Source organism: Lygodium microphyllum, chromosome 18, assembly GCF_053477565.2.
Source record: "Lygodium microphyllum isolate KBCC chromosome 18, Lygodium_microphyllum_v1.1.10, whole genome shotgun sequence".
Taxonomy (NCBI): Eukaryota; Viridiplantae; Streptophyta; class Polypodiopsida; order Schizaeales; family Lygodiaceae; genus Lygodium; species Lygodium microphyllum.
The window spans coordinates 65,584,601-65,601,088 of record NC_141152.1 but is presented as its reverse complement, the minus strand read 5'-3'; the positions used below and the strand labels follow the sequence as shown (position 1 = coordinate 65,601,088).

The 16,488-nt window shown below is 39.3% G+C and overlaps 1 protein-coding gene across 6 annotated transcripts in view; it reads right to left on the bottom strand.

Moving 5' to 3' along the window:
- LOC148020970 (peptidyl-tRNA hydrolase, mitochondrial-like) overlaps positions 1-16,488 on the bottom strand; it is a 77,146-nt gene that overhangs the window by 1,412 nt on the left and 59,246 nt on the right. For 2 of the 6 annotated variants that reach the window (XM_087698803.1, XM_087698802.1), the window contains 4 exons: positions 7,720-7,836; positions 5,537-5,758; positions 5,139-5,197; positions 4,978-5,054 (listed from right to left, as the gene is read on the bottom strand). In XM_087698803.1, coding sequence (XP_087554929.1) covers positions 4,978-5,054; positions 5,139-5,197; positions 5,537-5,758; positions 7,720-7,836 — 475 coding nt within the window. Of the gene's footprint in view, positions 1-4,977; positions 5,055-5,138; positions 5,211-5,536; positions 5,759-7,719; positions 7,837-16,488 lie in introns of all 6 variants that reach the window. The other 4 variants (XM_087698805.1, XM_087698804.1, XR_015694657.1 and 1 more) reach the window with 3 other exon arrangements.

Genomic DNA, 16,488 nt, shown 5'->3' with positions numbered 1-16,488 from the left:
CCCATGAAACAGTCCTAGAGATAGCTAGCAATTCAGCTTGCATAGAGTTGGCTTGCAAAGGATCATCACTTGGATGCCAATCAAATTTCTGAAGCACCACTTTCCATGAGCGGACCAAGAGTCAGTAAAACAACAAATTTGAGATTAACAAGCTGGTTAGAATGACTATATGCCACCATGAGCTCTGTATTCTGGTATTTCCATGCATGATGCCCCTATCTTCAAGGAACATTCATGCAATGGAGACCCAAGGCTCCTGACCAAGGCATGCAGCTTCAAACAATGACCATCTGAGTGCCACCATGTGAGTTTCCACATCCAAGACTGCACTACCCCCATTCTTTCTGGTGTACAAATGTGATTCCAGGATATCTAAGAAATGCATAAATGCATAGAATCCATTTTCCACAGCATAAAACAAATAGACATTCACCCCCAAAGGATAGCCCGAGTGCCTTGTAATACTTCCTGTAGTTACCATCTCCCCTTGATGCCCCAAAGCCTGCTAGTCTCATTCTGTAATACAACTTGTGAGGGCAGATTTGGTGGTATTAATATGCAGCCCTGAAACTTGTGCGAGCAAATTCCATATGTCTAAAGCTTTGCGAAAGGTAACTCAATCAGCCTTCAAGATCGTAAAGATATCATCAACCAAGGCTTGGCCAATAAATTGTTGGTGTTATATCTTCTCTCTCTCTCTCTCTCTCTCTCTCTCTCTCGTGAAGATAATTGAATTAAGTAGTAAATATTTACATCAGACCATCACGTCAGCATTCTCTCTATATCTCTTACTTTCTGTTACATCAGACCATCAGGTCATCAAACAAACTGACGAAAGACTATCAGGACTTTAATACAAAGAGCGAACAATATCCAGCCAGGGAGCAGCAATGTTAGGAAGAACCAAGTCAGCTGATATCAGAGAAGAAATCTGCCATAGCACTAAACCTCAAACACGGGCCACATGACCATGGATGCCCGAAGCTGAATAAAAAATAAAAGCATTCCGAGTACGCCAAATATGCCATAGGGCCGATCATCTAAGGAAATGGAAAAGGCAAGAATAATCAGAATGCGAAGAAGGCACAGAGGGAAGCTTTCCCATGATCCACGAATAGGGGCTGTTATCCGAAGCTGTCGCCGTGAACCACACGTGAGAGATAAAACTCCAAATCTATCATGCTATCGGAGAAGAGACAAAAAAATGAAGCAGTGTTTCATCACATGTAGTGCAGAATACACAACGACCAGCAAAGATCTTTCGAGCACGCAACACCTCTCCAGTTGGAAGACCACCAATCAACAGTCTCCACAAGAAGACTTTACCCTGATAGGGAACCTTAAACTTCCAAAGCTGAATGAATCTTTCTTGCCACTTCTTTTCGCCATCCCTAATATACCATAATTTATTCACCTTTGTAGTGACCCATCTCTTGGCCTCCACCGTCTGATGATATATTTGATTAGCGGACCTCTTCTCGAAATCATCCGGAAGCACAAACATCCAGTCACGCCATGGATACAATGGCTATAGCATTGGCAAAGGAGAGAACCTTTGAAGTCTGAGATGTATGGATGACCAGATGTCACAATATCCACGGGGTACCCAAAAGTGCTGACGAATATGCCAAAAAGAATAAAGAAGGGACTACCCAAGAATAACACCATCAAAAACTGTCTGCAACCCCAAATGAGCCATCCAGTTAAAGTTGACTTTGCAAATCTTTATTTGGCCAATCCAACAACCTAGAGGATGTCAATACTTCTCCTTGCAACGAATCCACTTCCTTTACGAATATCAGGGGGGTGTTAAATTGAAAAACCTAAGATCTCCTACCAGGATGCAATCAAATAAAAAATGAGAAAAGACTGGGAGATCTTAATAGGCCTCGAGAAATTAAGCACATGTCACCAAGAAACATGAATAACCGTGTTACCATGAGAGATGCCAGTCTTTTCAATGAAAAATTTAGCAATCTCTAACCAAGGATGAGTTTATACACGTAAAGCTTGCAAAAGGGCCAACCTCAAGGCTGTCATATGCAAATAAACATCCAACAAAGCTGCACCTCCCATCCGCTTAGGCGTAGTCACATGCTCCCACGAAATCCAAACCTGTCCCAAACAATTGTCTTTCTTTTTCCACAACATGAATCTGATAGGTTGAACCAATTCCAAGACAGACTTCTTAGTCCAGGAAAGCAGTGGCTGAAAGAACGATATCATACTAATCATAATACATTGAGCAACTTTCAATCTGACATGTAAAGGCCAACCTTGAGATTTCTAGTACATGAACCTATCATGAATCCGGGAGGCCATCCAATCCAGTAAGGCCCGGGGTTCTACCTCCACACCAATAGGATATCCCAAGTGTCTAGTTATATTTCCCTTTGAGATCACAAATCCATACCAGCCCAAAGCTTGCAGATTAGTCTCCGTACAGGAGAGTAGTTTAAAAGTTAATCACATGTGCTAATGTGACTACATATGTGAGCTGCAAGTTAATTATTTCACACTATGGGACCCAGGACTTTAAAATATCAATTGGTGCTAAAGAAAAAAGTTGTAATAAGTTATGTCTAACATGTACTTGGTGGTACCCAATGTCAAATTTTGGCCAAGTCTAGCCACTAATGTTCATGGTGACATTAGAGACTAGGCATTAATTAATTAATCAATGGCCTAAGTATCAATAACTACTCAGGGATACTTGGAAAATAAATTGGCCTAGCCAATTTAATTGTTATCTCGGTATTTTTCAACAATTTGAGCCATAAGAGTAAGAGATTTCAGTCAATCTCTACTATAAACCCTAATTTACAGTAAATTTTAGGGTTTGATATCCACCTCGAGATACGTGTTCAAAATTGAGAGTCTAGGACTAGAATTCCAACAGTTGCAATTGAGGAATTTCAAAGAGATTCAAGAGACCAACTAGCTAGCCAATATCAGATTTGGGGCTGAATTTATCTCTGTAAAGGCCAATCCCCGAGCAAACCAAGGGGCAATTTGGTTTGGAGACTTGCTAGTCAGTTTTGACAACGAAAGACACTTGGATTAGCAGAGGAGATCATAGGATCTCAATTGTACTCCTTTCATTTGCAATAACAGATAAAGAAATATCACAAAGGATACTAGTTTTGAGGTTAACAAGGTGTCCAAGATTAAAGTGGTAAAGTATGCATTTTCAATTTATGTGAATTTTATGCTTATTGTAATTAGTGCTTAATTAGATTATTTACCACCCTATCCAACGAGAAAGACTAGTTTCAACTTTCCTAAAGGGAAGCATGCCATCGGTTCTAAGTAGATATTTAAGCTTAGATGTCATGCAAATAGTAGCATTGATTCCTTCAAAGATAGACTTGTGACAAAGGATTCTATCAGGGCATTGATTACAAAGAGAACTTTGTATCCATGTCATACATGATGATTATCCGTACAGTCATTGCTTTGCCCGCACATCATGGCTAAAATGTACATCAGCTTGGCATTAAGACAGCTTCCACAAGCCGTCATCGAACCACCTTAGCTGTGGCCAATTCTTGTCTATTGAGTTGTTCATTCAATCCAACACCCATGGCAATTACAAAGGCCCTAAAGTTACCCACATCCTTGTCTAGATAGACCATTGTGTCATCAACAAACTCCCCAGTAAAAAACTCTACCCAAACTCAAGGATGGGTAACCTAATGCATTTGATACCTATAGATTCATCTTTCAAGCAGGAGATCGTGGTCTTTACTACAAATAAAACCGAGAAGAAGGCTAGTGGAGAGTCTTGTCTAACTAATCTCTAAATGTTGAATCAATCTCCTCTCACTCCACTGGTTATAAGTTTGCTATATGTTGAGGAGTGGAGAGCCACTATTTCCCTAACAATTTGCTTTGGAAAGCCCATCCTCAATATCGTGCTCTCCAAGAAATCCCAATCCACATGGTCGTATTCCTTCTCAAAGTTGTCCTACTTCCTAGATTGAGCCAAAGTGGTGGACTCCCCAAAAGTGAAGATATTGTCAAGATGCTATGATCTCGGACAAAAAATATTTGGTGGGTTATGTATTCAAGACTTGATTCTTATCTTCTACAAATAACTGTTTTTCCTTAAAAAGTTTCATCCAACTCTCCATATTTCACACAAAGAAAATATTATATTTTTTCTCATCTATGTGGATTATATGATAACCACTACATTAATGGATAGCATATTCAACAAACTAAAGCAGCCTTATCAAAGGAATTTGATATGAAAGATTTAGGTTATTTGCATTATTGCTTGGGTATTGAAATGGAGAGAATGATACTAGTATATTTCTAATGCAAGCAAAGTATATAAAAGAACCTATGTCTACTTCTATTGAGCCTAATCAAAAGATGTAAGTTCTCTCACATGATGTGTGCATTGATGTAACACTTCATAGGCAGCCCAGGGGCAATTTGTGGACAACTTGATACACCTAACCATAACTTCACAATATGGAACTTGTGCAATGAATCCTCTCAAACAATATAGGATTGATTCAAAGACGTCACAGTCAAAGGCAACAAAGCATATAGTTAGATACCTCAAAGGCACCTTCAAATCAGGTATTGAATATCTCCCTGCATATGAGGTAGTATTATCTAGATTTTCTGATGCAGATTATGTAGCAAATATTGATGATAAGATTTCGTACAATACCTTGGAAAAGTAAGAAGCGATCTTCAATGGCATTGTTATCCATAGGGAAAATGTGCAATGCAACAAAGAATGCACTTTATGAATTTGTTTGGTTAAGGAGATTGTTACTTGAGATTGTTGATGTTTCTCAGATCTTGTGTGATAATCAAAGTTGTATTCACTCCTCAGATTTTTCTTGCAAAAATACACAAAGAATCCACATGTGCAAGTACCCATAACTGTTGGCCAAGGTTTTCAATCAGGATTCACAAAATAGAACCAATTATAAGCATATGTAAGATAATAATGTGCACCTCTTCTCTTTCAGGCTTGGTGAACTTCTGAAGAACAAAATACGCTGGATCCATTTTACCTGGCGGTCGACCTATGCCTGAGAATAGCATGAAAGTTTCTTAGATACTCAGCTCCTTATGTGACAAAAGAACAGACAAAGAATGAACTTTAAGCTACCAACCGATCCTAAGCCTTGGAAAGTCTCGACTCCCTTTGAGATGTTGAATAACACTTTTCATTCTGAATCAGTACACTTGAGCACATAATATCAATCAGTGAAATCATACATAAAAGTTCCAAATTTTATAGCAACAAGTCATTTGAATATGAGGAAGAAATGAGGCTCATGTTGCTTACTTGCATAAGCAATTAGAAAGTGAACATATGGATGGATGTTAACTTGATAGATAGTTTTTTCAATAAATGTCAAAGATCTTAAGAAGCAGTTGATTATTGCATATGAGATTTTGCCAAACAATTCACCTATGTAGATTGTTCTCAATGGTCTTCCTAATATTGATAAAAGAAGGCAAACATGCATGTGTATAGAAAGACAGCAATCAATAACAAATAGAGAACCTGAAGAGGAGAGGAGAGATTCCCATTTGATCCTTTAATCCAGCCAGCTTTACATCTTGTTTTTTGATGCATACAAGAAGACCTATAGATGAAAACAGCTCTACAGCAAGGATACTCTGCGCGATTTCATGTCTCATGGACCAGCATCCCCTCCCCATCTCATGGTACAAAGCATTAACTCTGACCAACCTCTTTCTCAGCTCCTTGCTTCCCCATCTCATTCTGAAAGACAAAATACCTAGCGGTGTCACTCCACACATAAAAGAACTAATGAAAGTATCAATATGAATAGCCTGAGCCATACAGATCATTGAAGGATCCCCAGCATTATAGCCCCATTTCTGGCACATCTTTCCATAAGACACAAGTATCACCTCCATTACAAATCCACTGACACCATGGATCCAGGGAACAAACGTTTTGTAGCCAAGATATACAGATCAGAACTGGAGGCAGAGCTTAGCACCCTAGCTGATAAAGCAGATTGTAATGCTAAACCATGTGTGACTCCAAGTAGAAGGTCTCCAAATCCGAAGTACAACGAAAAGTGTCTCCTTCTCTCATGTGTTGCTCAAAGTTTGCATGTCATCTCTTCCATCTCTCAATTCCTAAACAATCTTAGCAATATGTATATGCAAACATATGGCATGACTACATCTCATAGCCTAAATGAGCAAGGTAATATTATGAGCAATTAGCTCCCATCTATGAGAATGTTCCTTGGCCCACTCTTTCTGCGTACTCAAGTATTGACCAGAGATGAGAACTGATTAACTTCCTTGAAAATTCTTAATTCACAAGTTGGGTCTCTATCTGTGGCCCAAGTTACTATCCCCCAAGCCACTATCATCTATCAATTGCCACCCAATCTTGGTATAATGAATCCCTACATTCTCACTCCCTTCACTTCCACTATAATCTTTGTGGAAATCTCCTTTGATAGGTTCAATGTCTCCATGTATCTTGCTCATAATCAAGTCTATGCCTATATATCATCTCTTATCACAATGTTGAGTAAACCACTACTCCAATCCCTGAACAAAAGCAACATGTGAATTTGATTAATCCAAGTCCTCTCATAAGTGAGAATTCTCTCTATATTGGTAGCAATTACTCCAAGAAGAATATCCATTTTTGAAAAGCAAAAGACCAGTCCATGTCTAAGAGGTATTTGTAGCTCTCCTCCACTTGGGAGCATTCCCTTGTACATCAAATTCTTCTTCAATTAAGTTAAATAAATACCGAAAGAGGCGCCAGTTTTGGGGCCAACAAGGTATCCAATGTCCAAGATTATATGGTAAAGTATGCATTTCAGTTTTGTGAATTTGTTAATTGCTGTAAATAGTACTTAATCAGGTTATTTACCACCCTATCCAAGAAGGAGGACTGGTTACATCCACTCTAAAAGCAACCTATGTGGAAAACCTTCCCCAACTAAGATATATCCTTTGTCCTAGGGGCCTAGCCAAGTCGGACTCCAATCTCAAGTGGCCACTAAAGAGAAGCAACTATCTTCTTTTCTCTTCAATTATGGCCAGGGTTCATTGTGAAGGCCAGAGCTACAAATCTCCATGCTCGTATAATGGCAATTGCAAATCTAACCTCAAATTCTCACCCAAAATCCTTGGCCCTAATCAAAAGATCCACTATACCATGGCCCTCTTGGAGCTTTTAATAGCCTTGCTCTCACAATCCATGCCTATTATCCTTAAGGGCCAAGCTACACCTACATATGGATTGAATTATGCTATCCCAAGCTAACTTCGCCCTGGTTGTGCTTCGATCTCCTCATAACCAAATAACATTCCCAATGAGTAGCACCTAGCTAATGCACAATTTGGAGGATGCCCAAAAAGAAGCCATACACCACATGGTCGCTAGCAAGATATGATTAGCCAATACCACCACCTCCACAAGAAAGTCTCATCATACTCGAATCAAGAGTATTCTATCTAATGCTCCAACGGAATGTTGTCATGGCTTGTGAATGCACCAATATTGTCATAACATAGCAGAAAAAAAAATTGTATCATTTTTATTGTTTTGTATATTTAATTTTCTATTAAAAATTTTTCTTTGCACTTACTAGATATTTTAAAAAAGTGCATTAGAGCTGGCCATTGATGAGTGATCACAAGTTATGGTAGACCCATGCAATGGATTAAAGAAAAGATAATACATACTTCCACCTGTATGACCAGATCGGTGTCTGTGACCGGAACTTAAGTATATCAGGGTTAAGCTTGTACGCATACATACACATATATAAAAGGATTAGTGTCTTTAAGTGCGGACTAAATCTGCCAAAATAAACATTTGTAATCAGTAAGATGCCATGATCATGAAATGTTTGTGTGTTGTACATATGTAAAGATTAAAATGCACATATCCTTGCATGGAAAACTCATACAAAGATTTCAACACTATTTCTATAATATACTTGAAAAGAAAATTTCAGATGACATCCATATTGAGGGATCCCTAAATTTTAGGAGCCTCGAATTAGTCTAAAAATCTTAGTCCTAAAAAATAGGGATGCTACTCTAAAAATAGTAAGTTTTGTATTTTAGCAATGCTTACTAAATTTGATTGTTTTTATTCTTGATAGTACTCGACCCAAAAAATAAGGCCATAGAGAAGAGACAAGTGTTATCAACCCTACATCAAATACCTACCTTTTTTTGTTTTCCTCACTCTTGGGAATAGCATTTCACTCCCTACATTGTTGTCCTTCATCTTTCAATATGTACTTTAATATTCTACTGCCCAAAGTATTGCCCTTCACTCCATTCACTGTGCAAACTCCACTCATGTGATACTACCTAATCAACCAAGACATGCAGTCATCTCAAAGCATTGCTTCATTGTATCAGCTTGATTCATTCAGCATGATTCGGTGATTCATTATTCATCATCTTCTTCACTCTTCTTCTTTTGAGTTTCCGAGTTTTTCTTCTCTTAGTGTTTGTCATACACTCTATGTTTCACCCTCCAAAACTTATTCTCTCTCTCATATGGTATGATTGCATTACCTTCTGTCACTTTTCTTAACTTGATCACCTATTGCTTAGGTATTCATAGTCCTCTATAACTGTCATCATTGTATGTACAAGGCTATATGATTCTAGTAGATCATGTTAGCGGTCTAGTCAACTCATGTGTGAGTATAGGCTATGCATGACATTACTAGGATATTTAAGCATTTTATTTTGGTCATCATGATGATTATTTATGCATCTTATATTGGCTGGCCTACTGCCATTTATGGCATTGTTTTGTCCTTTATATTCAAGCTTCTCCTCCTTAGTCAATCATTCATAACCTAAGGTTTTGTTGGAGAGAGGGAGCCGGTGCCAACACCCATGCAACCAATGACTCACTGTTACGCAATTGTCTCATGTTTGGTATATGGATTCCATTTCCCAAGCATTCTTTTGAGTTCTCTTCTTTGCAATATTCTTCTATGTTTTTCTCTTTTGTCCTTGTGTTCAGCAGTTTATTACAGCATCTAATTATGCTTCCATTGCTCCATCCTCTTCTGACATGGTATCAGATTGCACGTCTTCTACTGTTGATTATTGATCCTCTTTGTCTACTGCAAATGCCATTGCTGCCTGCCTTTTTTTAATTTCTGCATTATATTGCTGCTGGCGACTGCATTTAATGTCTCTTCTGTCTATGTTTTGACGTGCAGCCTTTGCATTTTCATCCTCTTGGGCTCTTGAAGGCTTGGCAATACCATTTTCAGCTTCTATCTATATTCTCTTGGCTGATTCTTCCTGGTTTTCGCAGATTTTGTGATCAAACACTGTCTAGTGTAGTCTGTGTTGTGTTTTGGCTATACTCTCTCTCCCTTCCTCTTCTTTCCTTTATTTTCTCTTCGTATTCTCTCCAAATGGCTCCTCCTGCTATTCTACTGATGACAAATTACATGGCCCCGATCACCTAACATGGAGTGTTGTTATGAAAGTATGGTTTGTGCAAAAGCAATTATGGTATGTTGTGTCTGGAGCTTGTGAGTGTCCTAAGCGTCCTACTCCTCTTCCAGCTGATTTTGACAAGGAAATTTATAAAGCAACTATGCTCACAAGGGATACAAATGATGCACGTACATATTCAACTCTTCTTCGATGCATCTCTAAAAAAGTCCTTTTGGTAGTCACCTCTGGTGGGACTTCCCCAACCATTTGGACTAAGCTTCAGATGTTGAACAAGGTTCCTTCGCCTTTCTTTATGGCCAGCTCCAGCAAATGGAGTTCGAGCCAAAGGACACTATCCAGTTTTTCTTACTTCATGTCACACAGGTATAGAATCAGCTTCGACACATACAATTCACCCTTCCATGCTTTGAGGGGCTCAAACGTCATTGATGCCCGTTAGTTTTCTGCAGATGTCCTCGATGCTACTTGAGCATGAGGCATCTTTCCAGTCACAAGGAAGGCTTCCATCACAGCCTGGTGGCTCTAGTGAGGCCTTTACAACTTCAGAGAGGGGTGATAGGAAGAAGAAGTCGCAGACCTAGTATTGTCGTTGTGGTAATAAGGGCCATATGCGCAAGGATTACAAAGAGTTAGTGGCTTCCGAGGAAGAAGGAGGAGATAAAGAAGAAGCAAGATATGGACTCCTCCGCTGAGTCATCCTCTTCCTCAAACTCTGACTTGGATCCTCCAGCCAAGACCAAGACGCGGGATGGATCATCTTCTTTAGATCGAGGGAAGGGCTTGGCAACCCCTCTTGCTTTCTAGTGCAGAGGATGCGGTCATCCCTCACAACTCTCCGATGCCAAAGAGGGAGTGTGAGAGGGTGGTGAGATAGTATATAGATGCACATGTTCCAGAGAGGGACATCCCTGATGCATCAACCGAAGTCTATGGCATGTTCAAATCCTGGAGTTGGGATTGACATCCAGGTTTATGATGCGTTGTTACTTGACAAAGAGCGGGATTGGCCCGTAGTCTTAGCTCACATGAGGGGACACTTTGGCAGTCTTGGCCGAGGCGAAGAATCCATGGTCACGTATGCCCAGAGGCATTTTAGACAAGTGTGAGACATTGTTGACAAACACAGAGATTTGTTATGATTCCCCTCTCTTTTTTTCGACACTCAGGTTCTCTTTGAGGCACCTTGGTGGTAGCTTGATCACCCACTACTTGGTTATCCATGCTTCTATTTTGGTGGTGGTTATTGTATGGACTATGATGAGTCCATATCATCGTATCATTGTATTGTATCAGATCACCCATGATCTAAGAGAGGGTATTAGTAGTCCAATTAGCTCATGTATGAGTCTAGGCTATGCCTAACATTATAGGGTATTTAGGCATTTTATTTTGGTCATCTTGATGATTATTTAGACATTTCAGTGCCCATGCAACCAATGACTCATTGTTGTATGCAATTGTCTCATGTTTGGTTACTAGTATATGGATTCCATTTCTCGAGCATTCTTTGGAGTTCTCTTCTTTGCAGTGTTCTTTTGTGTTTTTCTTTTCTGTCCTTGTGTTCAGCAGTTTACTACAACATCTGATTATACTTCCATTGTTGCATCCATTTCTAATAGATCATTGTTGTTGTATAGGACATGGTGATGGTTCCTAGGGGATTGTTATTCTCCCATCATTGTATACTTCATTGTACTTGTCACCCATGATGTGAAAGAGGGTGTTAGAATTGTACATATCATGGGTTTACGCACTATGTTTATGGGCACATTAGCGGGCAGCTACATGGGCATTTTAGCTAGCATGGGTAGTGCATTTATCTTAGTGAACGGCCTATTTTAGACAAGCTGACCTGACATTTTTAGGTACTTTTATTTGGCCAATTTGATGTCATTCTTGGCTCTCCTTTGCCTCCTCCACTATATTAAATTTAGGATGCATGCATCTTGTTGGAGAGAGGGAGACTAGGAGCACTTTGGTGGTCTTCCACTACCCATGTGGTTTGTACTAATTATACTCACGCTTTCATATATGGATTCCATGGCTTGCTATCTTATTCTCTAAGTTTAGGTGTTCTTGTTTTCTTGTTCATTTCTTTTAGTATTCAGCAGTCCCTTTCTTTTGCTCCCATTGTCTATCTCATCACACAAGCTCAAGGGTCTTGAAGTGTAAATGGCTTCAAGGCACATTAGGTTTTGGGCACAAGGTTCTATAATTTCAATGTAGGGTTCAGTTTGTAGAATACTTTTCGTACAATGGCTCTTGGACCCCAGACCCTAGGTGGTTCCATCCACACACCAAGATGGTGTGGGTTGGTGATATGGGACATCAGCCCTTGAGATGGCTAAAAGGTGAGCTTCATGTCCGGCCTCTATGATTCATGTGTGCTTGTATGGCTCATGTCATTGTGCAAGGTGAAGGCGTATTTGTCTCCGAGCAATTTTTCCATTTCACCAAATACTCAGGATAATGGTCCGACGGGATCATTTAGTCCTAAGGTCAAGAACCAATTCAAATTCAAGTGGAAGATAACAATAGTATCTTCAAGCCACATGACTTCCTCAATCAAAACAATCAATTCACCTTGTCCTAATCATTCTTTCAAACAACTTATGTGGAGCACAAGATGAACTAGGATTTCTGAAGGTAAATCTAGCGGGTAGGATACGCTACTTATCTTCCTAGTATTCTTACTATCTATTGAAAAGTTGTGAGAGCATTGGTCAATCCAAAAAGTAGGACTAACAATTAATAACATCCATACCATGTTCAAAATACAATTGTCATGCCAAAGAAAGTACCTCAATAAGCCAAGGTCCTTGGTGTCAAACTCCTTGTGAAACCTATGCTTTACTTCAGCAATGTCTCTCTCTAGAGTACCTCTAATGATAAGATCATCGACGTAGATGACCACAACCATTCCATCTTCTGTATGTCTAACATAAAGTGAATAATCAGCCATGCTTTGTTGAAATCCCATTGTTGAAATCCCATGCTACATAAGAACTTAGTGATCCCCTCACACCAAGCTCTTGGTGCTTGCTTCAATCCATACAATGTCTTCCTCAACTTGCACATATAATGCGGATTTTTATGGTGTACATACCCTTCTAGCTGATCCATGTATACTTTCTCTTTCAATATACCATTCAAGAAAGTATTCTTCGCATCAATTTGGTACAATTTCCAACCATAGATAGAAGCTAATGCAATGACCGATTTCAGTGCAATCATCTTAACCACTCAACTAAATGTCTCTTCATAATCTAAACCATATATTTGAGCATAACCTTTTGTAACTAACCTTGCATTGTATCTCTCCAATGAACCATCAGATTTGCACTTAGACTCTATACACCCACTTGCAAGCAATTGTCTTCTTGCCAGAAGGCAACTCAACTAAATCCCATGTCTTGTTCTTTTTTAGTGCATCCATTTCTTCATCCATAGCATTTCTCCAATCTTTGTTTTCACTTGCCTCTTCAAAACAAGTAGGCTCAACATGCTAAACATACTATGCATTTATATATAATGCATCTTCATGAAGCCATTATATGTCGATCTATCCACTAAATAACTCACTATATCTTATCTCCTCAATTGAGGTACACTACACAGTGTCTCAATTGTTCTTGCATGTGGTGGAACATATGTTCTTGCACTCTTTATCCCTAGAGTTCTAACATGCAGTAGACCAAACTCATCATCCATAGACTCATCCTCAAAATTTTCACCCATAGGCTTCTTTCCTTGTGCAATTTGTACCCTCTTTTGTGCACTCCTCAACCTACCACTCCATGGACTACAACTACCACTGCTTTCTTCATGGTCTTGAGATCTAGATATATCCTCAACATGCTGATTTATTCGACCATTATTTGCTACAATTTTCTTTACATACCCATCATCATCACTACACTCATAGACATCCATGTCAACTATAACTTTTGGTCAATACCAAGACTCATTGAATCTCACATTCCTACTTATGTAAACTTCTTTAGTGACACGACCATAACATTTGTAACCCTTCTTCTCATCTGGATATCCAAGAAAAATGTATTTAACAACTTTCAGTTCCTTCTTTTTCCTCAAATCACCATGGACATGCACATAACATACACAACCAAACACCCTAAGGTATGCAATTGTAGGTGTCCTGCCATACATCTTCTCATATGGAGACATATGATGAGTCAATGTTATAGGTGTCATGTTCATGATATGGACTGCAATATGCACTGCCTCAATCCAATAGGTCAAGGGCATGTGCATCTGATTCATCATTGTCCTTGCTACTTCCACAATAATCCTATTCTTCCTTTCTGCCACACCATTCTATTGTAATGTATATCTGCAAAAGTAACCTATCTTTTGATCCCATGGTTTCTCAAATGGTAAGAGAACTCATTTGACATATATTCTCCACCATTATCTGATCTCAAGCATTTTATGTACCCCCAAATTGCTTTTCTGTCATAGCCTTAAACTCCAATAACTTTTCAAATGCTTCACTTTATGTTGCAAAAAATACACCCATGTCATCCTGTTAAAGTCATCAATAAAAGTGATATAGAATTTGCATTTCCCCCCTCAAAGAGACGTTTTGACATGAACCCTAAATATCAAAATGTATCATTTCCAAATGATAGTTGCTCACCCTCACTCTCTTGGAGATGGGATCCTAGACTACTTGCCAAACTGACAAGCCTCATATACATGATCATAATTTATATATTCAATTTGCAGAAGTTCACAAGCCACTTGTCTAGACTGCATCTGTTTAAGCCTTTGCAAATTCACATGTCCAACCCTTCTATGTTATAGTTCTACATCTCTATCTTATCCATGCCTTGTTTCAACATACATAGAGCTTTGAAAGATGGGAGTTCTTGTATCCAAAGCAAATAACCTGCTTTTCCTTTTACCACAAGCAGTAAGTCTACCAAGTTTTTCATTCCTAAACTTCTCAATGAAGCAACTATACTTGTTAAATCTCACTTGAAATCCTTAATCGACCACGACCATTTGAACAAATGAAGCCAAATTTTCACTGATAATGGGCACATATAAGACATCCCAAGCTTATTTTCTATTCAATCTCTGGTAACCAAAGATACACTCCCAATATGAGTTATCTTATGCAATGTGTCATCTCTTGTAGCCCCATATTGTTCAGTTTGCATTTGTTATTTTCTATCAAACCATTCTACATGGTGAGAAGTATGGTTTGTAGCACCTGAATCCAAAAACCAATCATCCTCTCTATAAGGGAGAGATGACCTCTAGGTGATGAACCACCTCCAGAACCATAACCACCACCACTATATCCACCTATGTGCCCAAATGGGATCCTTCCTTGACCCCTAAACATAGCATTTTACTTATGAAAGCACTCTCTCTAAAAGTGACCAATTTGCCCACAATAATGACATGTACCATTTCTCTATGGACTACAACATCCTCTACCTCTAGAATAGGATCCCCCCCTCCCTCTAGGCATAAAATCACTACACCCAAAAGTACTATGATATCATGCAAAGTATCTCCACGGCCATAAGATGATCCTCTAGCTCTAGAGGAGCTACCACGGCCTCGCTAATGATAAAACACACTATCCTGATTTGCATTATTTCCACTGCTAGATACATTGAGATCCAACTTAATCTCTTCCATAAGAAGCAAAGCTATCAACTCTTAAAAATTAGACGTAGAGCCTCCTCTCACAAAAATGGAGGTATCAAGGGACTTGTATGCATATCTAAGTCCATTTAGAGTGATAGATACCAAATTATCATCATCAACTGGTGCATTTATTGAAGCAAAATCTTCTACAATCTATTTTATTTCTGCCACATAGTCATTGATGCTTCTATTTCCTCGCCATGCACCATAAAACCTCTGCTTTAGTTATATCTTTCTGGCCTCTATACAAGTATCATACATCTTCTCAATGATTTTCCAAGCATCTTTACATGTATTTGCCTTTTTCTGTTCTTCAGTAGGCTCATCGGGTAGTTCTTATGAAAGTACACAACGGAAAGAGAAAAGTGAACATGGAGAGGAGACAAAGAGAGAATGCAAGAGAGAGAAGAAACAATGTGACTACAATGGCTAAACGTACAAGGCTACAACAATCAGCCCCAATACGCAACTCTACGCATCAGTGTCGGCGCTAGATGGTAGCAGGGGGATGAGAGAATCAGGAGTGCTAGTTGTTCACAAAGGATCAATGATGGATAATGAAAATGGAAGGGCAAGCTATCTATACAATGGCTAAACGTACAAGGCTACAACAATCAGCCCCAATACACAACTCCACACGTCAGTGTCGGCGCTAGATGGTAGTAGGGGGATGAGAGAATCAGGAGTGCTAGTTGTTCACAAAGGATCAATGATGGATGATGAAAATGGAAGGGCAAGCTATCCATATATAGGCGAAAAAGAGAAAAAACCCTAAATGTAGTCAAACCCCTCAAAAATAGCCAAAAGTGTAAAAAAAGGAATCCACTAATATGCCCTCCATCTAAAGTGTCTAAAACATATAAAATGATAGACAAAGACAATGGCAGAGCTCCTAATGTCCTTATCTAACTCAAACTAAGTTTCACAAGCAAGAGATGACCACACAAGACACACGACTGCTAATACCCCCTCTCAAATCTTGGATGTAGCGGAAGGCCAAAGGAGATGCGAATCCAATGCTAATACCCCCTCTCAAATCTTGGGTGTCAATGTTGATCTAGTCCGTCGATGAAGAAATCCAGCCAAGGAGCAAGACCCCCTCTCCAAACAAACATCCAATCAAATGGAAGACCGCCAAAGGGCAGTGGAAACGGAGAGGCCTCGAACACATCACTCCAGAAAACTCCAATTGATGATAGGTGAACCAAGCCCCTAACCCAACAAGGAGACAATAGTGAGGAACTATCGAAGGTACCATAAGCAGCATAGAAACAATAGGGACCAAGGACCAAGTGGCAAGGGATGGTGGCTCAATGACGAAGAAAA